Source organism: Ranitomeya variabilis, chromosome 1 (assembly GCF_051348905.1).
Source record: "Ranitomeya variabilis isolate aRanVar5 chromosome 1, aRanVar5.hap1, whole genome shotgun sequence".
NCBI classification, from domain to species: domain Eukaryota; kingdom Metazoa; phylum Chordata; class Amphibia; order Anura; family Dendrobatidae; genus Ranitomeya; species Ranitomeya variabilis.
Genome location: NC_135232.1, coordinates 1,069,092,700 through 1,069,118,623, shown reverse-complemented (window position 1 = coordinate 1,069,118,623; position 25,924 = coordinate 1,069,092,700). Strand labels below are relative to the sequence as shown.

Genomic DNA, 25,924 nt, shown 5'->3' with positions numbered 1-25,924 from the left:
ACCAGGCAGGTACGAGACCACAAAGTCAAAACGAGAGAAAAACAATGACCAACGAGCCTGTCTAGGATTCAGGCGCTTAGCAGACTCGAGATACATCAGATTTTTGTGATCAGTCAAGACCACCACACGATGCTTAGCACCCTCGAGCCAATGACGCCACTCCTCAAATGCCCACTTCATGGCCAACAACTCCCGATTACCAACATCATAGTTCCGCTCAGCAGGCGAAAACTTCCTAGAGAAAAAAGCACATGGTCTCATCACAGAGCAACCAGAGCCTCTCTGCGACAAAACAGCCCCAGCACCAATCTCAGAAGCATCCACTTCAACCTGAAAGGGAAGTGAGACATCAGGCTGGCACAAAACAGGCGCCGAAGTAAACCGGCACTTCAGCTCCTGGAAGGCCTCCACGGCTGCAGGGGCCCAACTAGTCACATCAGAACCTTTTTTGGTCATATCCGTCAAAGGTTTAACAACGCTAGAAAAGTTAGCGATAAAGCGACGGTAGAAATTAGCAAACCCCAAGAACTTCTGAAGACTCTTAACAGACGTGGGCTGAGTCCAATCATGAATAGCTCGGACCTTGACTGGGTCCATCTCCACAGCAGAAGGGGAGAAAATAAAACCCAAAAAGGAAACCTTCTGCACTCCAAAGAGACACTTTGAGCCCTTCACAAACAAAGCATTATCACGCAAAACCTGAAACACCATCCTGACCTGCTTTACATGAGAATCCCAATCATCCGAGAAAACCAGAATATCATCCAGATAAACAATCATAAATTTATCCAGATACTTCCGGAAGATATCATGCATAAAGGACTGAAACACTGAAGGAGCATTAGAGGGCCCAAAGGGCATCACCAAGTATTCAAAATGACCTTCGGGCGTATTGAATGCAGTTTTCCATTCATCTCCCTGCCTAATGCGCACAAGGTTGTACGCACCACGAAGATCTATCTTGGTGAACCACTTGGCACCCTTATTCCGAGCAAACAAGTCTGACAATAGTGGCAAAGGATACTGAAACTTAACAGTGATTTTATTCAGAAGCCGATAGTCTATACAAGGTTTCAAAGACCCGTCCTTCTTGGCCACAAAAAAGAATCCCGCACCAAGAGGGGAAGAGGATGGACGAATATGCCCCTTCTCCAAAGACTCCTTGACATAAGAACGCATCGCGGCATGCTCGGGTACAGACAAATTAAATAATCGTCCCTTAGGAAATTTACTGCCAGGAATCAAATCTATAGCGCAGTCACAGTCCCTATGAGGAGGAAGAGCACTGGACCTGGACTCACTGAATACATCCTGATAGTCACACAAATACTCAGGAACCTCTGAAGGAGTAGAAGTAGCAATAGACACCGGCGGAGAATCGTAATGAATTCCCTGACAACCCCAACTCGACAACGACATAGCCTTCCAATCCAAAACAGGATTATGGGTCTGTAACCATGGCAGACCTAACACGACCAAATCATTCATTTTATGCAGAACAAGAAAACGAATCACCTCCCGATGTTCAGGAGTCATGCACATGGTCACTTGTGTCCAATACTGCGGTTTATTTTCCGCCAGTGGCGTAGCATCAATTCCTCTGAGAGGAATAGGAACTTTTAAAGGCTCCAGGACAAAACCACAGCGCTTGGCAAACGACAAGTCCATAAGACTCAGGGCAGCACCTGAATCCACAAACGCCATAACAGGGTAGGAAGACAATGAACAAATTAAAGTCACAGACAAAATAAATTTAGGCTGCAAATTACCAATGGAGACAGGACTGACAACCTTGGTTAGGCATTTAGAGCATGCTGATATAACATGTGTAGAATCACCACAGTAAAAACACAGCCCATTCTGTCGTCTATGATTTTGTCGTTCGGTTCTAGTCAGGATTCTATCACATTGCATTGCTGGATCGGGGTTTCTATCACATTGCATTGAAACAGGTGTCTGTTCAGACAACACCGCCAGAGGATTAGCGGATTTGCGCTCCCGCAAACGCCGATCAATCTGAATAGCCAGCGCCATAGAATCATTCAGACTTGTAGGAATTGTGAAACCCACCAACACATTCTTAATGGCTTCAGAAAGACCATTTCTGAAATTTGCGGCCAGAGCACATTCATTCCATTGAGTAAGCACGGACCATTTCCGAAATTTTTGGCAATACACTTCGGCTTCATCCTGGCCCTGAGAGATAGCCAGTAGAGCTTTTTCTGCCTGAATTTCAAGATTAGGCTCCTCATAAAGCAATCCGAGCACCAGAAAAAACGCATCAACATCCGCCAATGCCGGATCTCCTGGCGCTAACGAGAAAGCCCAATCCTGAGGGTCGCCACGCAAGAAGGAGATAACAATTTTAACTTGCTGAGCTGAATCTCCAGACGAACGAGGTTTCAAAGATAGAAACAATTTACAATTATTCCTAAAATTCCTAAATTTAAATCGATCTCCAGAGAACAGCTCAGGAATAGGTATCTTAGGCTCAGACATAGGACTGCTAACAACAAAATCCTGAATGCTCTGCACTCGTGCAGCAAGCTGATCCACACTAGTAATCAAGGTCTGAACATTCATGTCTGCAGCAAAGCTTACAGCCACTCTGAGAAAAAGGGGAAGGAAGAAAGAGGAGAAAAAAAAAAAAAACCTCAGAACTCCTTTTCTTTTAATCCCACTTCTGCAATGCATTAACTATTCACGGCCTGGCATACTGTTATGATCCCAATGGCAAAGGATCTCAGATATTACAGCAAAGTCTGCAAACGTAAATACCAGTTCATAGGGACGTGGTAACTAGGCTGACCATATACCTGATCCTAGCACAAAACACTAACAGTAGCCGGGGAACGTGCCTACGTTGATCCTAGACGTCTCGCGCCAGCCGGAGAACTAACTAACCCTATAAGGGAAAATAAGACCTCTCTTGCCTCCAGAGAAAAGACCCCAAAGTAATACAAGCCCCCAACAAATAATAACGGTGAGGTAAGAAGAAAAGACAACGTAAGAATGAACTAGATTTTAGCAAAGAGAGGCCCACTGACTAATAGCAGAATATTGTAAGATGACTTATATGGTCAGCAAAAACCCTGCAAAATATCCACGCTGAATATCCAAGAACCCCCAAACCGACTAACGGTGTGGGGGGAGAATATCAGCCCCCTAGAGCTTCCAGCGATATCAGGAATCACATTTTGTACAAGCTGGACAAAAATATAAACAATGCAAATGATCAAAAATAAGAAAGCAGGACTTAGCTTATCTTGCAAAGAACCAGGACCTGAAGACAGGAGCAAACAGAAATGAACTGATTACAACGATGCCAGGCACTGGACTGAGAATCCAGGAAGTTTAAATAGCAACACCCCAGGCCTAACGAAGCAGCTGAGTATCAACCTGGTAAAAGACAATCCAAGTGCCAAATCACTAGTGACCACAAGAGGGAGCCAAGAAGTATAGTTCACAACACTTCCCCCTCTGGAAAGGGATGCACGCATGCTGGAGTATCACAACACATTTGTAGACAATCATAAAATATGTTTTTCCCAAGACAGGAGTGAGGCACACAGTGTGCATCGCAGTTCTGGACTTCCAACCTCAGGAATATTAAGTCATCATCGCAAAAACATTAGTAGCAGCAGCATAAGTGGCATAAATAATTTCAGTGAGTCATTTCACACATTTTTTAGTCCAGCCCTTGCACCAGCAGAACAAAGTATAAGTCTGACACATTGTGAACGACAGGAGAGGATGGTGCAGGAGTATCTTGAGCTCAATAAAAAAGCCATCAGGGGGAATTTGGACCCTTCTGCATTTTGGTCTTCAAAAATGGAAGCGTACCCTGAGTTCACCTGTCACGCCTTGGAGGTTTTGACATGCAGAGCAGTGAGCGTACTCTCAGAACATGTGTTCAGTGCTGCTGGTGGCATCCTGATGGACAAGCACATCTGACTATCCCCTGAAAGTGTAGACTGCCTAACTTTCATCAAAATGGAACTCCAATGACTATTGCAACCCAATCGCAGACTGAGCAGACTAGACGATGGTATTGTTTTTAGCATCATGCATTCATCTTGTGTCATTGCAATCTGTGCCATCTGTGTCATGGCTTCTGTGGCTATTGTTGCTACTGCTGCTGATGTTACAAACAATTCTTTGAAATGTGGAGACTCCAAGTTGGGTCTCCATCTGGTGGGTAGCCTGTAGTGGAAGATGTGTCAGAGGCCTATTATACTGGTTTCTACTCTGTTGAAATTGATGACACTTTCGTGGTGTGTGACAATAATTTTTTTAAATATGGAGAATCCATGTTGGATCTCTTCATGTGTGTTGTCTGTAGAAGTAGGGCTCCCAGAAAGGCAGGCCTGCACTTACTTTCACTCAACCACCTGTGTTGCTATCCATACATTTTTATGTCAATAGTAGTGTTGAGCGATACCGTCCGATACTTGAAAGTATCGGTATCGGAAAGTATCGGCCGATACCGGCAAAGTATCGGATCCAATCCGATACCGATACCCAATACCAATACAAGTCAATGGGACTCAAGTATCGGACGGTATCCCTGATGGTTCCCAGGGTCTGAAGGAGAGGAAACTCTCCTTCAGGCCCTGGGATCCATATTAATGTGTAAAAGAAAGAATTAAAATAAAAAATATTGCTATACTCACCTCACCGAGGGAACCGGCAGCGTTGTTTGCTTAAAATTTGCGCGTTTACTTCCTTACGTGAAGTCCCGGCTTGTGATTGGTCGCGTGCCGCCCATGTGGCCACGACGCGACCAATCACAGCAAGCCGTGATGTAATTTTAGGTCCTTCAGGGTTTAAAAATTACGTTCCGGCTTTGTGATTGGTCGCGTCGCGGTCACATGGGCGACGCGACCAATCACAAGCCGTGACGTCACAGGAGGCAGGAAACGCGCGCATTTTTAAAATTACGTCACGGCTTGTGATTGGTCGCGTCGCCCATGTGGCCGCGACGCAACCAATCACTGCAAGCCGTGACGTAATTTCAGGTCCTTCAGGATTTTAAAATTACGTTCTGGCTTGTGATTGGTCGTGTCGCGGTCACATGGGCGACGCGACCAATCACAAGCCGGGACGTCACGGGAGGCAGGACACGCGCGCATTTTAAAATGCGCGTGTGTCCTGCCTCCCGTGACGTCACGGCTTGTGATTGGTCGCGTCGCCCATGTGACCGCGACGGGACCAATCACAAAGCCGGAAGGTAATTTTAAAATACTGAATGCCTAGAAGGACCTGAAAATTACGTCACGGCTTGCTGTGATTGGTCGCGTCGCGGCCACATGGGCGGCACGCGACCAATCACAAGCCGTGACGTCACGGAAGGAAGGAAAAGCGCGAATTTTAAGCAAAGAACGCTGCCGGTTCCCTCGGTGAGGTCCAGGCTGCGTCGGAGAGGTGAGTATAGCAATATTTTTTATTTTAATTCTTTATTTTACACATTAATGTTGTTTCGATACCGATACCCGATACCACAAAAGTATCGGATCTCGGTATCGGAATTCCGATACAGCAAATATCGGCCGATACCCGATACTTGCGGTATCGGAATGCTCAACACTAGTCAATAGTACTCAATGAAACTGATATTTTGCCATCTGAGTGTGGCTGGGAAAAAAAATGGAACTGTTGCATGAGGTATCAGGTCTCCCACCAAAGACGGCGCACACTGCTCCCTTAACCACCAGGTCCTTATTGAGACTTTAATTGAAAGCTGAAAATGTTGGCCCAGACCCTGATACCTCATGCATGGCCCATGGCTGACTGCTTCTGTGCCTTTATAAAATGTTCTACTGTGGGTTAATTGATCAGTCAACTACCTTTGTTACTTTCCTTATGTTTTTATACAAATAATACTCTATGAAACTGATGTTTGTCCCATGCGAGTGTGGCTAGGGACAAAAAACATTAAAGCTGTTGCGTGAAGTATCAAGTCTCCCAGCAATCAAGGATTACACTGCTCCCTTAACTACCAGGTCTTCATGGAAACTTCAATTCAAAGCTGTAAATTCTGGCTCAGACCCACATACATCATGCATGGCCCATGGCTGACTAGTGCTATGCTATTAGCAAATTTCTAGTTTGGGTCTATTGATGCCACTTTTCACATTGTCTGCCCCTAATTGTGTCTGCTTGTGAAGCTTTTTGTCACCCCTTAAGGTGTTGTGTATACATTTAGCTTGGCCTCCCATTGAATATAATGGTGTTAGGCGAAAATTGTTACATTTGGCGAACCGAACTGAATCGAGCCTTAATTATTTTGGAAGAAACCCAGACTGTATGACAGACTTTGAATATGGGATCCCCTGAACGTTTCCTATCAGCCTTTCATTTCTGCTGAAGCTGAGCCACCTTAATATTCTTCTGAATCTCCCTCAAGTTTTTGTATTGCAACCTCTACTCTAGGGCAATCAGAATTCATCCATAAGAATTCACCAAAATGAGGATGAAAACCATCAATATACCTAATTTGGACGTGTCCGTGTGTCTGTGCACAATGAGTCATCCACAGTTGGGCATAGCCACGGATACCAGCAAAGGCATTAGCATTTTTTTGAGGCAACACTGTGAGGCAAGATTGCAAAGATGGATCAAATTGAGCGCGCTGCTGCATGTAGAGAATCGAATCGCATACGGATGAGTAACCTGCATCTTAATGAAACAGAAGATGAACAAAATTGTCGAAGAACTGCTGATGCAGCCCGACAGAGGGCGGCCAGAGCAAGAGAAACAAATGAAGTAACTGAATCACGTAGAGCATCTAATGCTGCACGACAACGAAAAACACGCAATGCACAAAGTGATGCACATCTTTCAAAAAAAAGAGAACAAGATAGAATACGTGTCCAAAATGCAAGAGGCACTCGACGATGGCAAGTTATATTTGCAGCTAGAGGACTTCTCAATCAAATTGATGAGACACGTATTGAAGAGCACTATGCTGGCGAACTGACATTTCGATGTCAGTTCTGCCAATCTAAAAATTTCAAAGACGAAATGACGCAGGACAAAACATTCCCTTCCTGCTGCAAGAGAGGGCGCATCCAATTACGTCCCATTCGTATGGATGATCAATTAGTCAAGTTGATGAAAGGAGAGCATCAGCACTCCAATAACTTTATGGCTAATGTAAGGCAATACAATAGCTCACTTGCTTTGGCATCAATGGGAGCACAAGTAGTGCCACCTCCTGGGCATGGTCCATACTGTTTTCGAATTCATGGACAAATTTACCACAGAACTGCCCCATTGCATCCCGCTGTGAGTAGTACTCCCAAGTTTGCCCAGATTTATATCTTGGACAGTGAAGAAGCATTAATTACAAGAAGTCAAGCAAATAAAAAGTGCCTCCCAGCACTGCTATCATCTCTTGGAGAGAAAATGAAAGCAATTAACCCACTTGCAAGAACCTTCACAATGAAGAGGGAATTTGAAATAGAGGAAGAGAGGATTGCTGAATTAGAAAATCGCTATCCACGCGAAATAACAATGTCAATTATAAATGACTACAACGATGACCAGAGGTGCTACAATGCACCAAGGTACAATGAAGTAGCTATAATTTATCAAAATGCAATGGGTGAACCCCCTTTTAATAGGGACATCAGAGTTCACCTCAAAAGTGAAAACCAAACTGTTCAAATCAGCTTTCTTCACAGAAAGTGTGATGCAATGACATATCCAGTTCTATTCCCATTTGGGGACAGTGGATGGAAAATAAATTTGACAACTCCAATTGCCCTTAGTGTGCAACATCAAGGAATTAGTGACATTCATCTACCATCCATACCAGTGGATCAAGATCGACAAGAAAAAACTCACCCTGTTGCAGTACTATGCATACAGGCTTGCCATTCGTGATGATTTCAATCCCCTTTTAAATGCTGGGAAGTTGATGCAACAATTTATCATTGACAGTTACGTCAAAATAGAATCTGACAGGATCGAATATATCAAACAAAATCAAAAGGCATTACGCGTCGACAGTTATGCCGGCGTTATGGATCACATCTATAATGCTGCATTACACCAAGGGCTAAAAGCTGGGACACCAGTAATTTTACCGTCCACTTTCATTGGAAGCCCAAGAGCTATGCAGCAAAATTACCAAGACGCCATGACAATTGTCCGAAAATTCGGAAAGCCAGATCTTTTTGTTACGATGACCTGTAACCCAAAGTGGAAAGAAGTTACTGAAAACTTGGAACCATGGCAAAGGCCAGAGTTCAGACCAGATTTGGTTGCACGAGTATTTAAAATCAAACTCCAAGCCGTGCTTAACGAGATTTTGAAAAAACTAATTTTTGGCTGTGTAGTTGCCTATGTGCATGTAATAGAATTTCAAAAGCGTGGACTACCACATGCTCACATGCTCTTAATCCTCGGAGAGAAAGATAAACCGAGGGACAAAGAAATAATTGACGAATTGGTCTCTGCTGAAATCCCAAATGAGACAGCAAATCCAAAACTGCATGAGGCAGTGATGAAGCACATGATTCATGGCCCATGTGGCAAAGATCAACCTGGTGCTATATGCATGACAGATGGTCAATGCGCAAAAAAAATTCCCAAAGGAATTTAATACAGAGATAAACACCAATGTTGATGTTATCAACAGTACCGTCAACGAAATACTGGGAAAACCAGACGAGGAATCGACAATAGATGGGTAGTTCCATACAACCCTTATTTATTACTCAAGTACAATTGTCATATCAATGTTGAGATGTGTGCTTCAATAAAAAGTGTTAAATATATTTTCAAATATGTAAACAAAGGACATGACTGTGCCAATATCAAGTTTGATACATTAAACTGGAATGATCCAGCCATGTACCTAGATTCTCGGTATATAAGCGCCCCTGAGGGCATGTGGATAATCAGAAAAAATAAAATGCATGATGCTTCACATACCATTAAAAAGCTTGCTGTTCACCTTGAAAACATGCAGCAACTGTTTTTTGAAGATGGTAATGTGGATATGGTTATTTCAGACTCAAAAGCCTCTACTCTGCAGGCTTATTTTGAGCTAAACAGAGTTGACGCTTCCGCCCCTCAGTATTTGCACAGTGAAATCCCTGATCACTATGTCTGGGATAGAAAAGCTGTACTAGAAGGATGGAAAAAACAACTGGCTCAATTTTGGAAAACAATTGCCCGAATGTATACAGTCTCTTTAACAGATGGTGAGCTGTATTACCTAAGACTCCTTTTACTTCACGTAAGAGGAGCAAAGTCTTATGCTGACTTAAGGACTGTCAATGGAGTCGTACATGACATGTATAAAAATGCGTGCATTGATCTTCATCTTTTGGAAGACGATTCCCAATGGGAAGATGGTATAACGGATGCAATCACTTTTCAAATGCCCTACTAACTTTGCAAATTATTTGCTATACTTTGTGTATATAGTGAACCAGCTAAACCATTGGCATTATAGCAAAAATATAAAACCAAATTTATGGAGGATTACACCAAGCGGTATACTCCAGAAATTGCTTAGCAACTGGCTCTTCATGATATTAATGAAGTGCTCTTAAGCAATAAAAAGTCCTGTGCTGACTACGGATTGCCAACTCCAGTAAATGTTCCAGATGAAATACTGGACCAACTGAATTATGCTGTAATAAAGCAGGAGGCTGAGCAATTGAAAGCTATGCTTAATGAAGCTCATAAATCAGCTTTTGATGCAATTATGCAAGCAGTCAATGCTGCATCACAGCCAGACGACACTAGCTCACACTGTATTTTTCTGGACGGCCCAGGACGCAGTGGGAAGACATTTTTGTACAACTGCTTGCACAAGACACTACAAGCAGAAAAGAAGTCTATTTGCTCAGTAGCCTCCACTTGATTGGCGGATACATTGCTACAAAATAGTAGCACCTACAATTCCAAGTTTGGCCTTGGAATTACAACAAATGAGACCACAGTGTCAAAAATTAAGCCAACCTCACTTCAAGCAAAGGAGTTTAGGGAGTCATCTGTCGTTATTTGGGACGAAGTAACAATTACTCCCTGTTTTAATATGAACGCTGTGGATAATTTGTTCCAAGACATATGTGGAAAAAAAAGACCATTTGGTGGAAAAGTTTTCATAAATGGTGGTGACTTTCGTCAAACCCTGCCAATAGTGGAAAAAGAGCCCAAATTGTACAGTCCACCATTAAATACTCAAAATCTTGGAATCAGTTTTCACTAGGGTTGAGCGACTTTCATTTTTTTAAGATCGAGTAGGGTTTTGGGAAACCCGATTTTGTCCAGAGTCGAGTCGAGTGCAGTCGGCCGATTATCGCTAAAAGTCGGGGATCGACCGAAACACGAAACCCAATGCAAGTCAATGGGGAAGCATAGTCGGCAGTGAGTGGAGGCCAGGAAAACACCTACAGTGCCCATTTTAATGCCAAAAACATCCATTCTTGTTTCTGAAGCTTGCCAATCTTAATTAACTGTATAATAATAGTTGGGCATAGGGAATTGGGGGAAAGTTGTGGGGGGAGTAGGGCTGGCTCAAGTTTTTCGTGGGCCCAGGAAATGCGGACTACGTCACGGCGGTGTTGCAGGGAAAGGTAAGTATTTAAAAGTTGCAAGTGCTGTGATCCTGAGCAAGCAGGGGGGGGCCCACTCGTTCACATTGCCACTGGCACAGGGCCCCTCAAAGTACGGCGGTGTGTTTGCATGGCGGGGGCGCCTCCCACCAGCAGCGACACTTTTGCGTACTCTGAGGGGCCCTGTGCCAGTGACGTCGCCAACGAGTATGCCCCCCCACCTGATGAAGGAACCTGCACTTTCATCTGCACCTTCCTCTTTGTCCCTGTGTAAGGTGGTATAACATGCGGGAAGGGGAACCTTACTTTCAGCAGGGACAGATTCTGGCTGTGTAGAGTACAAGGGGAATGTAGTGGTCTAGGTCAATGTACCAGCAGACTCATTTAGCAGTGGCTGGGCAATGGGCAGGATGAGGAGGAAACAGATATAGGGCCAAAGAATAAAGTAGGCTACATGCAGTTCAAAATTGGTAACAGGACTAAACAGGCGGCATTGCTTTGTTCAGTGGAGTAGCAAACCCAAGAGCAGCAGACACTGTTTCAAGGGCCTAACCACACTAGTAGGCCAAATGCAGTTTAATATCTGATAGTATAGGGCGAAAGCCAGAATGTGGAAGCTCAGCTTTGTTCAGTTGAGGACAACACCAGGGAGGGGCAGACACCTTTAGTAGGCCGGAAAAGCCTATTGCATTTTTTAAAATGGTAATTTGGAGCAGAAGGTTGAAGCTCAGCTTTATTTAGTTGAGGGCAACACCAGGCAGGGGCACACAGACAGACACCTTTAGTAGGCCGGAAAAGCCTATTGCATTTTTCAAAATGGTAATTTGGAGCAGAAGGTTGAAGCTCAGCTTTATTTAGTTGAGGGCAACACCAGGGAGGGGCAGAAGCCGTTAGTAGGCCCTAACCACCATTTTTTTTTTAAAACCACTTAATGAGAGCCGGAAGGTTGAAGCTCAGCTTTATTTAGTTGAGGACAACACCAGGGAGGGGCAGAAGCCGTTAGTAGGCCCTAACCACCATTTTTTTTTTTTTAAACCACTTAATGAGAGCCGGAAGGTTGAAGCTCAGCTTTATTTAGTTGAGGACAACACCAGGGAGGGGCAGAAGCCGTTAGTAGGCCCTAACCACCATTTTTTTTTTTAAAACCACATAATGAGAGCCGGAAGGTTGAAGCTCAGCTTTATTTAGTTGAGGACAACACCAGGGAGGGGCAGAAGCCGTTAGTAGGCCCTAACCACCATTTTTTTTTTTAAAACCACATAATGAGAGCCGGAAGGTTGAAGCTCAGCTTTATTTAGTTGAGGACAACACCAGGGAGGGGCACACAGACAGACACCTTTTGTAGGCCTGAAAAGCCTATTGCATTTTTCAAAATGGTAATTTGGAGCAGAAGGTTGAAGCTCAGCTTTATTTAGTTGAGGGCAACACCAGGGAGGGGCAGAAGCCGTTAGTAGGCCCTAACCACCATTTTTTTTTTTAAAACCACATAATGAGAGCCGGAAGGTTGAAGCTCAGCTTTATTTAGTTGAGGACAACACCAGGGAGGGGCAGAAGCCGTTAGTAGGCCCTAACCACCATTTTTTTTTTTAAAACCACATAATGAGAGCCGGAAGGTTGAAGCTCAGCTTTATTTAGTTGAGGACAACACCAGGGAGGGGCACACAGACAGACACCTTTAGTAGGCCGGAAAAGCCTATTGCATTTTTCAAAATGGTAATTTGGAGCAGAAGGTTGAAGCTCAGCTTTATTTAGTTGAGGGCAACACCAGGGAGGGGCAGAAGCCGTTAGTAGGCCCTAACCACCATTTTTTTTTTTTAAAACCACTTAATGAGAGCCGGAAGGTTGAAGCTCAGCTTTATTTAGTTGAGGACAACACCAGGCAGGGGCACACAGACAGACACCTTTAGTAGGCCTGAAAAGCCTATTGCATTTTTCAAAATGGTAATTTGGAGCAGAAGGTTGAAGCTCAGCTTTATTTAGTTGAGGGCAACACCAGGGAGGGGCAGAAGCCGTTAGTAGGCCCTAACCAAAGTTGAAGGCCAAATGCAGTTTAATTTCTGATACTATAGGCCGAAAGCCAGAAGGTGGAAGTTCCGATTTAGACAGTGGAGGACAATTTGAATTAGGGACTGCAGACAGACTTAGTAGGCTGTCCCCTGTGGACCATGCATCCACCACATTAACCCATTGCGCCGTAATGGACACGTAATCTTCCGTGGCCATGCCTACAGGTCCATGCGTCTGTTGTCAGGTGCACCTTTGTACTCACAGATTGCCAGAGTGCATGGACAATGCGGTCTTCTACATGCTGGTGGAGGGTTGGGATGGCTTTTCTCGCAAAAGAAGTGTCGACTGGTTAGCTTGTAGCGTGGTACAGCGTAGTCCATCATGGCCTTATTAATAGTAAATAAAATATATAACTAGGCTCTATGAACTTTTAAATAGGTTCCAGGGGTACACGGGCAGCATTGGTGTGGTCAGTGGAGGAGTATTGCAAGTAGGGGCTGCAGACAGGCTATCAAAGGCCTAAAATAACAAACAGTAGGCAGTCATGGCAGTTTTACATCGGTTACATGGATACACAGGCAGGCACTCCAGGCAGCATTGTGGTCAGTGGAGGAGTATTGCAAGTAGGGGCCGCAGACAGGCTATCAAAGGCCTAAAATAACAAACAATAGGCTCATGGCAGTTTTACAGCGGTTACATGGATACACGGGCAGGCAGCTTGGTGGTCAGTGGAGGAGTATTTAAAGTAGGGACCGCAGACAGGCTATCAAAGGCCTAAAATAACAAACAATAGGCTCATGGCAGTTTTACAGCGGTTACATGGATACACGGGCAGGCAGCTTGGTGGTCAGTGGAGGAGTATTTAAAGTAGGGACCGCAGACAGGCTTCAAAGGCCTAACATAAGAAAATGGGCTGGCTGTAGGCACTTTATAATTGGTTCCAGGGGTACACGGGCAGCAGTGGTCTGGTCAGTGGAGGAGTATTTAAAGTAGGGACCGCAGACAGGCTTCAAAGGCCTAACATAAGAAAATGGGCTGGCTGTAGGCACTTTATAATTGGTTCCAGGGGTACACGGGCAGCAGTGGTCTGGTCAGTGGAGGAGTATTTAAAGTAGGGACCGCAGACAGGCTATCAAAGGCCTAACATAACAAACAATAGGCTCATGGCAGTTTCACAGCGGTTACATGGATACACGGGCAGGCAGCTTGGTGGTCAGTGGAGGAGTATTTAAAGTAGGGACCGCAGACAGGCTATCAAAGGCCTAAAATAACAAACAATAGGCTCATGGCAGTTTTACAGCGGTTACATGGATACACGGGCAGGCAGCTTGGTGGTCAGTGGAGGAGTATTTAAAGTAGGGACCGCAGACAGGCTATCAAAGGCCTAAAATAACAAACAATAGGCTCATGGCAGTTTTACAGCGGTTACATGGATACACGGGCAGGCAGCTTGGTGGTCAGTGGAGGAGTATTTAAAGTAGGGACCGCAGACAGGCTTCAAAGGCCTAACATAAGAAAATGGGCTGGCTGTAGGCACTTTATAATTGGTTCCAGGGGTACACGGGCAGCAGTGGTCTGGTCAGTGGAGGAGTATTTAAAGTAGGGACCGCAGACAGGCTATCAAAGGCCTAACATAACAAACAATAGGCTCATGGCAGTTTCACAGCGGTTACATGGATACACGGGCAGGCAGCTTGGTGGTGGTGAGTGGAGGAGTATTTAAAGTAGGGACCGCAGACAGGCTTCAAAGGCCTAACATAAGAAAATGGGCTGGCTGTAGGCACTTTATAATTGGTTCCAGGGGTACACGGGCAGCAGTGGTCTGGTCAGTGGAGGAGTATTTAAAGTAGGGACCGCAGACAGGCTATCAAAGGCCTAACATAACAAACAATAGGCTCATGGCAGTTTCACAGCGGTTACATGGATACACGGGCAGGCAGCTTGGTGGTGGTGAGTGGAGGAGTATTTAAAGTAGGGACCGCAGACAGGCTTCAAAGGCCTAACATAAGAAAATGGGCTGGCTGTAGGCACTTTATAATTGGTTCCAGGGGTACACGGGCAGCAGTGGTCTGGTCAGTGGAGGAGTATTTAAAGTAGGGACCGCAGACAGGCTTCAAAGGCCTAACATAAGAAAATGGGCTGGCTGTAGGCACTTTATAATTGGTTCCAGGGGTACACGGGCAGCAGTGGTCTGGTCAGTGGAGGAGTATTTAAAGTAGGGACCGCAGACAGGCTATCAAAGGCCTAACATAACAAACAATAGGCTCATGGCAGTTTCACAGCGGTTACATGGATACACGGGCAGGCAGCTTGGTGGTGGTGAGTGGAGGAGTATTTAAAGTAGGGACCGCAGACAGGCTTCAAAGGCCTAACATAAGAAAATGGGCTGGCTGTAGGCACTTTATAATTGGTTCCAGGGGTACACGGGCAGCAGTGGTCTGGTCAGTGGAGGAGTATTTAAAGTAGGGACCGCAGACAGGCTTCAAAGGCCTAACATAAGAAAATGGGCTGGCTGTAGGCACTTTATAATTGGTTCCAGGGGTACACGGGCAGCAGTGGTCTGGTCAGTGGAGGAGTATTTAAAGTAGGGACCGCAGACAGGCTATCAAAGGCCTAACATAACAAACAATAGGCTCATGGCAGTTTCACAGCGGTTACATGGATACACGGGCAGGCAGCTTGGTGGTCAGTGGAGGAGTATTTAAAGTAGGGACCGCAGACAGGCTATCAAAGGCCTAAAATAACAAACAATAGGCTCATGGCAGTTTTACAGCGGTTACATGGATACACGGGCAGGCAGCTTGGTGGTCAGTGGAGGAGTATTGCAAGTAGGGGCCGCAGACAGGCTATCAAAGGCCTAAAATAACAAACAATAGGCTCATGGCAGTTTTACAGCGGTTACATGGATACACAGGCAGCTTGGTGGTGAGTGGAGGAGTAGTGCAAGGAGTGTCTGTCCCAGTACTCCCAAAATATAAATAGATGTTAATGTCTCGCAAAACAACCAAAACAAAAAAAAAAGGTGGCATACTTAGGTACAGGGGTGGGCTCATCTACTGAGTTTCTGACATAGTAATTTGGCAGTAACTATTTAATGGTGCCAATATAGGACACAGACACAGACTACTTTAAGTTGCATCATAGATGTCTACAAATTTGTATTGTCAGTGCCAGACATTGAATGATGTCAGCGAATAGACTAAAGATTGGTGGAGCTGTGCGACATAATTTTGCACGTGGTAGAGCACATTTTGAGCTGGGGTAGGGGGGAACTCTCTTGAGGCCGGCGGGACCGCCCCAGGGCCCCTCATGTTACAACGGTGTGTCTGACGTTGGGTGCGCACCACCACCGCCAGAGACACTACATTGTACTATGAGGGACCCAGTAGCAATGCCGTCAACCAAAAGCGAGCACACCCACCTCTTCAGACAAACAGCAGTCTCACGGGTGCTTGCGCCAAGTCGCGATACCACGGCCCCGTGTGGGGAGTTTTGCCATTTAGGGAGGTGTAAACATGTCGTATGCTGTACAATCAGCTGCAGCAAATTAGACATTAGAAAAGTAATTCACAGGCAAGAGCTTTTCATAGGAAAGCTAGGTGTCGGCCGGGCAAGGTGGGGCAAAAGATTTCGAAATCCAGTTGTGGTTCATTTTAATGAATGTTAGATCGTCAACATTTTGGGTAGCCAGACGAGTCCTTTTTTCGGTTAATATTGAACCTGCAGCACTGAATACTCTTTCTGATAAGACACTTGCTGCCGGGCAAGCAAGCTCCTGCAATGCATATTCTGCCAATTCTGGCCAGGTGTCTAATTTGGAGGCCCAGTAATCAAATGGGAATGACGGTTGAGGGAGAACATCGATAAGGGATGAAAAATAGTTAGTAACCATACTGGACAAATGTTGTCTCCTGTCACTTTCAATTGATGCAGCAGTACCTGTCCTGTCTGCGGTCATAGCAAAATCACTCCACAACCTGGTCAGAAAACCCCTCTGTCCAACGCCACTTCTGATGTGTGCACCCCTAACACTCCTAGTCTGCTGCCCCCTGGAGCTCGTGTGAGAACGATCACGTGCGCTGTGTGCTGGGAATGCCTGAAGCAAACGGTCAACAAGAGTTGATTGTTTGGTTGCTAATATTAGTTCCAAGTTCTCATGTGGCATAATATTTTGCAATTTGCCTTTATAGCGTGGATCAAGGAGGCAGGCCAACCAGTAATCGTCATCGTTCATCATTTTCGTAATGCGTGTGTCCCTTTTTAGGATACGTAAGGCATAATCCGCCATGTGGGCCAAAGTTCCAGTTGTCAAATCTCCGGTTGTGATTGGTTGAGGGGCAGTTGCAGGCAAATCTACGTCACTTGTGTCCCTCAAAAAACCAGAACCCGGCCGTGACACGCAACCAAATTCCTGTGCCCCCGGGAAAGGTTCGGCATTAAAAATATACTCATCCCCATCATCCTCCTCGTCCTCCACCTCCTCTTCGCCCGCTACCTCGTCCTGTACACTGCCCTGACCAGACAATGGCTGACTGTCATCAAGGCTTTCCTCTTCCTCTGGTGCAGACGCCTGCTCCTTTATGTGCGTCAAACTTTGCATCAGCAGACGCATTAGGGGGATGCTCATGCTTATTACGGCGTTGTCTGCACTAACCAGCCGTGTGCATTCCTCAAAGCACTGAAGGACTTGACACATGTCTTGTATCTTAGACCACTGCACACCTGACAACTCCATGTCTGCCATCCTACTGCCTGCCCGTGTATCCTCCCACAAATAAATAACAGCACGCCTCTGTTCGCACAGTCTCTGAAGCATGTGCAGTGTTGAGTTCCACCTTGTTGCAACGTCTATGATTAGGCGATGCTGGGGAAGGTTCAAAGACCGCTGATAGGTCTGCATACGGCTGGCGTGTACAGGCGAACGTCGGATATGTGAGCAAAGTGCACGCACTTTGAGGAGCAGGTCGGAGAACCCAGGATAAGTTTTCAATAAGCACTGCACCACCAGGTTTAAGGTGTGAGCCAGGCAAGGAATGTGTTTCAGTTGGGAAAGGGAGATGGCAGCCATGAAATTCCTTCCGTTATCACTCACTACCTTGCCTGCCTCAAGATCTACTGTGCCCAGCCACGACTGCGTTTCTTGTTGCAAGAACTCGGACAGAACTTCCGCGGTGTGTCTATTGTCGCCCAAGCACTTCATAGCCAATACAGCCTGCTGACGCTTGGCAGTAGCTGGCCCATAATGGGACAACTGGTGTGCAACAGTGTCATCTGCCGATGGAGTGGTTGGCAGACTGCGTTCTGTGGAAGAGCTGTAGCTTCTGCAGGAGGACGAGGAGGAGGAGGAGGAGGGGGTGCGAACGCCTACAGCCAACTGTTTCCTAGACCGTGGGCTAGGCACAACTGTCCCTAAATTGATGTCGCCTGTGGACCCTGCATCCACCACATTCACCCAGTGTGCCGTGATGGACACATAACGTCCCTGGCCATGCCTACTGGTCCATGCATCTGTAGTCAGGTGCACCTTTGTACTCACAGATTGCCTGAGTGCATGGACGATGCGCTGTTTAACATGCTGGTGCAGGGCTGGGATGGCTTTTCTGGAAAAAAAGTGTCGACTGGGTAGCTCGTATCGTGGTTCAGCGTACTCCATCAGGGCTTTGAAAGCTTCGCTTTCAACTAACCGGTAGGGCATCATCTCTAACGAGATTAGTCTAGCTATGTGGGCGTTAAAACCCTGTGTACGCGGATGCGAGGATAAGTACTTCCTTTTTCTAACCAGAGTCTCATGTAGGGTGAGCTGGACTGGAGAGCTGGAGATCGTGGAACTTTCGGGTGTGCCGGTGTACATGGCAGACTGAGAGACGGTTGGAGACGGTATTGTTTCCGCCGGTGCCCTAGATGCTATATTTCCTCCTACAAAACTGGTGATTCCCTGACCCTGACTGCTTTTGGCTGGCAAAGAAACCTGCACAGATACTGCCGGTGGTGCGGAAAATGGTGGCCTTACAGTGACGGAAGGGATGTTGCGTTGCTGACTAGCTTCATTGGCCGAGGGTGCTACAACCTTGAGGGACGTTTGGTAGTTAGTCCAGGCTTGAAAATGCATGGTGGTTAAGTGTCTATGCATGCAACTAGTATTTAGACTTTTCAGATTCTGACCTCTGCTTAAGCTAGTTGAACATTTTTGACAGATGACTTTGCGCTGATCAGTTGGATGTTGTTTAAAAAAATGCCAGACTGCACTCTTCCTAGACTCGGATCCCTTTTCAGGGATTGCAGACTGAGCTTTAACCGGATGGCAACGCTGTGCTCCAACAGGTTTTGGCTTTGACACGCGTTTTGGTCCAGATACGGGCCCGGCAGATGGAACCTGTTGCGATGTTGATGCCTGCTGCGGCCCCTCCTCCACCTCCGCTTCTGAACTACTGCCGCCTGCACCCTGTTCCCCCAATGGCTGCCAATCGGGGTCAATAACTGGGTCATCTATTACCTCCTCTTCGAGCTCGTGTGCAACTTCGTCTGTGTCACTGTGTCGGTCGGTGGTATAGCGTTCGTGGCGGGGCAACATAGTCTCATCAGGGTCTGATTGTGGATCTGTACCCTGAGAGGGCAATGTGGTGGTCTGAGTCAAAGGAGCAGCATAGTACTCTGGCTGTGGCTGTGCATCAGTGCACTCCATGTCAGAATATACTTGTAATGGGCATGGCCTGTTAAATGTTTCACTTTCTAAGCCAGGGACGGTATGTGTAAAGAGCTCCATGGAGTGACCCGTTGTGTCGCCTGCTGCATCCTTCTCTCTTGTTGTAGTTTTTGCTGAGGAGGACAAGGAAGCGACTTGTCCCTGACCGTGAACATCCACAAGCGACGCGCTGCTTTTACATTTACCAGTTTCGGAAGAGGAGGCAAAAGAGCTAGAGGCTGAGTCTGCAATGTAAGCCAAAACTTGCTGTTGCTGCTCCGCCTTTAAAAGCGGTTTTCCTACTCCCAGAAAAGAGAGCGTTCGAGGCCTTGTGTAGCCTGACGACGAAACTGGCTCCACAGCTCCAGACTTAGGTGGAATATTTTTATCCCCACGACCACCTGATGCTCCACTACCACTACCATCATTACCAGCTGACAATGAACGCCCACGACGACCTCTTGCACCAGACTTCCTCATTGTTTTAAAATCTTAACCAAAGTAACTTTATTTGTTGCTGTCAAACAACTTACACGGTGAGCTATAACTTCAGTATGATTTCAATATCCCTTAACAGGTTGGTGAGACCACAAGGAAAATCAGGCACAATGTTACACACTCTGTTTTCTGTGGCACAAAATCACAGAGATGACACACACGCAGGACTGTCACTCAAGCACTAATGTCAATATTAATCTCCCACCTAATTTATTTATTTTTTTTTCTCAGGGAGACTTTAGAAACCAAATAATATTAAAAAAAAAAAAAAAAAAAGGCTTTCTATGGCCCACAATTAGAGAGAGAGAGGTGGCACAACCAGGAGTCAAGACTGGCGCACAAGCTGAAAGGGCAATATTACTCTCCCACTGTTTTTTATGTTTTTTTTGTTTTTTTCAGGGAGACTTTAGAAACCAAATAATATTAAAAAAACCAAAAAAAAAAAAGGCTTTCTATGGCCCACTGAATGAGAGGGAGAGAGGTGGCACACCCAGGAGTCAAGCCTGGCACACAAGCTGAAAGGGCAATATTACTCTCCCACTGTTTTTTTATGTATTTTTTGTTTTTTCAGGGAGACTTTAGAAACCCAATAATATTTAAAAAAAAAAATAAATAGGCTTTCTATGGCCCACTGAATGAGAGGGAGAGAGGTGGCACACCCAGGAGTCAAGACTGGCACACAAGCTGAAAGGGCAATATTACTCTCCCACTGTTTTTTTATGTATTTTTTGTTTTTTCAGGGAGACTTTAGAAACCCAATAATATTTAAAAAAAAAAATAAATAGGCTTTCTATGGCCCACTGAATGAGAGGGAGAGAGGTGGCACACCCAGGAGTCAAGACTGGCACACAAGCTGAAAGGGCAATATTACTCTCCCACTGTTTTTTTAGGTTTTTTTTTTTTTTTCAGGGAGACTTTAGAAACCAAATAATATTAAAAAAAAAAAAAAAAAAAAAAAATAGGCTTGCTATAGCCCACTGAATGAGAGATAGCACACACAGCAGTGGCACACAAGCCCTGACTGAGGCCAATATTTTTCTCCCACTGATTGATGTAGTGTTTTTGTGTTGAGGTAGAATTTAGAACACAAATCACGGAAAAAATAAATAGGCTTTCTATGGCCCACTGAATGAAAGGGAGAGAGGTGGCACACCCAGGAGTCAAGACTGGCACACAAGCTGAAAGGGCAATATTACTCTCCCACTGTTTTTTTATGTATTTTTTGTTTTTTCAGGGAGACTTTAGAAACCCAATAATATTTAAAAAAAAAAATAAATAGGCTTTCTATGGCCCACTGAATGAGAGGGAGAGAGGTGGCACACCCAGGAGTCAAGACTGGCACACAAGCTGAAAGGGCAATATTATTCTCCCACTGTTTTTTTAGGTTTTTTTTTTTTTTTTCAGGGAGAATTAGAAACCAAATAATATTAAAAAAAAAAAAAAAAAATAGGCTTGCTATAGCCCACTGAATGAGAGATAGCACACACAGCAGTGGCACACAAGCCCTGACTGAGGCCAATATTTTTCTCCCACTGATTGATGTAGTGTTTTTGTGTTGAGGTAGATTTTAGAACACAAATCACGGAAAAAATAAATAGGCTTTCTATGGCCCACTCAGTGAGAGATGGCACACACAGGGATGGCACTGTAGCAGAAATGCCAATCTTAATCTCCCACAAAAAAAAAACAAAAAAAAAAAAAAAACTGTCCTACAATTACTATCTCCCTGCAGTAATGTAAGCCAGGTATGGCAGGCAGCAATAGGAGTGGACTGATGCACAAATTAAATAAAAAGTGTGGACAAACAAAAAAGATAGCTGTGCAGAAAGGAAGGAACAAGAGGATATGTGCTTTGAAAAAAGCAGTTGGTTTCCACAGTGGCGTACACAAAGCAATACAGCTATCACGGAGCCTTCTAGGGCAGCCCAATGAGCTACAGCGCTGAGGGGAAAAAAAAAAAAAAATAGCTTCCACAGTCCCTGCACACCGAAGGTGGTGTTGGACAGTGGAAATCGCTGCAGCACAAGCGGTTTGGTGGTTAGTGGACCCTGCCTAACGCTCTCCCTGCTTCTGACGAAGCGGCAGCAACCTGTCCCTAAGCTCAGATCAGCAGCAGTAAGATGGCGGTCGGCGGGAACGCCCCTTTATAGCCCCTGTGACGCCGCAGACAGCAAGCCAATCACTGCAATGCCCTTCTCTAAGATGGTGGGGACCAGGATCTATGTCATCACGCTGCCCACACTCTGCGTTCACCTTCATTGGCTGAGAAATGGCGCTTTTCGCGTCATTGAAACGCGACTTTGGCGCGAAAGTCGCGTACCGCATGGCCGACAAGCACAGGGGTCGGATCGGGTTTCATGAGACGCCGACTTAGCCAAAAGTCGGCGACTTTTGAAAATGATCGACCCGTTTCGCTCAACCCTAGTTTTCACAGTTCCAGTTACAACAGAATATGAGAACTTCTCAGGATGAAGTTGAATACAACTCATGGTTACTGAAACTTTGCAATGGAGAGTTGTCAAATGTATATGGTCTACCAGAAGACACAATTGAAATCCCGAATTCTTTTATTGAAGATGGTGATTTAATTACCGCTATTTTTGGCGACTCAATTGAGATTACCGATGCAACGGTAGAAGCAATTGCAAATGATGCAATTCTTACGCCATTGAATGATGACGTTCACGCCTTGAATGACAAAATTCTTAGTCAAGTTCAAGGTGAACACTCAACATATCGCTCCATCGACACAATTGCGGAAGAGGAGGGTGTGATTCTCACAGATTACCCTGTAGAGTTTCTTAACTCTTTGAATCCCACTGGGATGCCTCCTCATGAACTAAAGCTGAAACCAGGAGCTGTAATTATGCTCCTGCATAATCTTAACAGAAAGCATGGCCTTTGTAATGGCACAAGGCTTTATGTGAAAAGCTTAAAAGCAAACGTTATTCATGCCGCTGCTTTAAATGGAAAAGCAAAGGGTCAGACAGTTTCCTGTCATGTTGACTTTTGCAATGACCATCAATAAATCTCAGGGACAGTCCTTGGATATTGTAGGAATTTATTTGCCTCTCTCAGTGTTTTCACATGGGCAGTTATATGTGGCTTTCTCTAGGGGAAGGAAAATCCAACAAATAAGGTTCAAAATATTTGAGACACAGAAGCAAGGTAAACTTATTCCTAATGTTGACAAATGGCTTACTGTCAGATGTGTGTACAAAGAAGTCTTTTATTAAGCTTTTTAACAATTTTAAAAGCCAAAAAATGTTGTACACAAAAGCGGGACTAACTCCAAGCCGCGGTCTACGGACCAAACATTGGGCATGGGCAAGGTCTTGGGGGCAGATCCCTAGTGGGCAAAACCATGTGAAATAGCTTACACTCAGGAACATTGAGGAATTGCGCTATTGGATAGCTCTACCCGTTCACTTTCTTCATGGATAGCGCTATCGGATAGCTCTACCCGAACAGTATTAACTATAGCTCTTTTTCATTCATAAGGTAGGAGTGGCAGGAGAGGTGCACCAGGTATTTATGTTTGATATTAGTCTGCACATATGCCAGTCTGGTGCGTGGGTACACCCCATTGCGTGGTTCGTAGTCACTTTCCTGAGGGGCGTGCAATCACTCATAATTGCAAAAAGGTTGAGGTTCCAGTATACTGGTTAACCAGACTGTTAAAGGCAATCTCAGCAAGAGGTAAAAATGAGGACCAGTCCTTCTGCTGAGCTGCAATAAAACACCTTAAAATTTGTACCAGCAACTGATTTGTCCTCTAGTCTGACCATTGGTTTCAGGATGGTAAGCAGAGGAAAGTCAATTCCAAATTTCTTACAAAACTCTCCAGCATTTGAAGACAATCTGCATTCCCCTATTGGATACAATATTCAAAGGAATGCCATGCAATCTCACCACATGCTTGATAAATAACCTGGAAAGCATCTCCACATTAGGTAACCCCCAATAATGGAACAAAAGGTGTTTGTTTACTTAATCGGTCAACTATCACCCAAATAACAGTTTTCCCACTAAACAAAGGCAAATCAGTAATTAAATCCATGGACAATTGAGTCCACTGTCTTTCTGGAATCGGAAATGTAGCCAATTCCCTGGCCGGCCACTTATGACAAACTTTAACATGTGCGCAAACTTCACAAGTGGATACGAAACTTTTAATATCGGTAAGCATAGATGGTCACGAAAAGAGCCTACATATAGCTTTTTTTGTAGCAGTGACATTGGGGTGACCACTTAAGACAGTTTCATGAGACTCTTGCAACAGACGTAATCTTATACACATGGGCACAAATAATTTAGACCCATGAGTAGCAGAAGATGCCAACGACTGGACTTTGGGAATCTCAGCCTCCCATTCTGAGGATGCTATAGAAATTACTATACCCTAAGGAAGAATTGAGGATGGATATTCTGGAGTAGAAGCTGAATCAAAGCTGCATGACAAAGCGTCGGCCCTAGCATTCTTAGACCCCGGCCTGAACATGATGGAAAAATTTACTTTAGAAAAAAAAAAGACCACTTGGTCTGTCTTTGGTTTAAATTTTTAGCAGATTCAATGTAGGCTACATTTTTTTGATCTGTCACAAACGATGAACTGATGAATAGCTCGCTCCCAAAAAATGCCTTCATTCTTCAAAAGATAACTTAACAGCGATTGCAACTCGTAATTTCCAACATCATAATTTCTCTCAGCAGATGAAAATTTGGTAGAAAAAAATGAATTATGACAGTAAGTTAGTCAGAGTTTTGGGACTTGAGACAAAACAGCCCCTACCCCAACCCCTGAGGCATCCACCTCTATGATGAACAGTTTCTGGAGATCGGGTTGAATCAAAACTGGAGCAGACAAGAAGCAGTCTTATTTTATTAAAGGCCCCAATGGCATCCGACAACCAATCCTAAGGGTATGTGCACACGTAGAAAGGAGCTTTAAGGATTTTTCCGCAGCGGATTTGAGAAATCTGCAGGTAAAAGGCACTGCGTTTTACCTGCGGATTTACTGCGGTTTTTATGTGGATTTTGTGCGGATTCCTATTATGGAGCAGGTGTAAACCGCTGCGGAATCCGCACATAGAATTGACATGCTGTGGAATGTAACCTGCAGCGTTTCCGCAAGTTTTTTTCCGCAGCATGGGCACTGCGGATTGCGTTTTCCATAGGTTTACATTGTACTGTAAACGCATGGAAAGCTGCTGCGGACCCACAGCTGCAGATCCGCTGTGGATCAGCAGCAAAATCCGCAACATGTGCACATGACCTTAATATTCGCTCCCTTACATGTGAGTTCAGTAAGAGGTTTAGCGATTTGCGAAAAACACATAACTTTTGTAGTGCTTTATGGTCATGAGGTTGTACACAATCATTATTGTCTGCACCTTCCCAGGATCTATCTTAAACCCTTCAGCAGATACAATTAACCCCATGAATGATATTTCTTTAACAGACAAAGTACACTTTCTAATTTAGCAAACAAAGAATTTTTCATGAGTTTTCTAGCACAAAGAATTTTTTAACACAAAATTAAACACCAACAATGCAGCATGACCGAGATGCCATACGGTAGCAAAACAGTCACCCACTGAGAGGAAGAATCATGATTGTCCTATTATTAATGAAACACATTTCAATAACCTTTCAACCTCTCATTTTACAGATTTATTGTAGTTCGTCTTTCTTCAGCTATGGACAACACTCACTTGATTAAATTTATTCAAAGCCTGGAATACGCCATCTACAGCTCAATGGTCAATGTAGTGTTGTACAGAAAGAATAACAACTTTAACAAAGTCATTGCTGAACTGGTTCCATCCAAGGAGTTAAACTGGGAAATCCATGCTCTAATGGAGGCTGGATACGCTGGTCCACCTGAACCCTCTGAAGCAATTATCCTTCAAGAGGGAGACCAAATTCACTTTACATTTTGTGGAAACATAGCAGCATCAGGTAAAGCGAATTTCTACAATGTTCCAATACCCAAAATTGTAATGTAATATTTTTTGTGAATAAGTTATTCTTGTAAAAGTGTATTAAAACATATATGAGTAAGAGTAAGAGAACATTAGCATGATATATAAAGGATAGAACAGATCCATAGGGGTTTAAGATAAAGCTTTTCTTTTTGTATGTGTTCCCACCTTTAGGGTAT

At 44.7% G+C, this 25,924-nt stretch overlaps 1 protein-coding gene across 1 annotated transcript in view; it reads left to right on the top strand.

Moving 5' to 3' along the window:
• DTHD1 (death domain containing 1) overlaps positions 1 to 25,924 on the top strand; it is a 145,965-nt gene that overhangs the window by 81,834 nt on the left and 38,207 nt on the right. Inside the window, exon 7 of the mRNA XM_077281178.1 lies at positions 25,433 to 25,722. Within this exon, the coding sequence (XP_077137293.1) occupies positions 25,433 to 25,722 (290 nt within the window). The remainder of the gene's footprint in view (positions 1 to 25,432; positions 25,723 to 25,924) is intronic.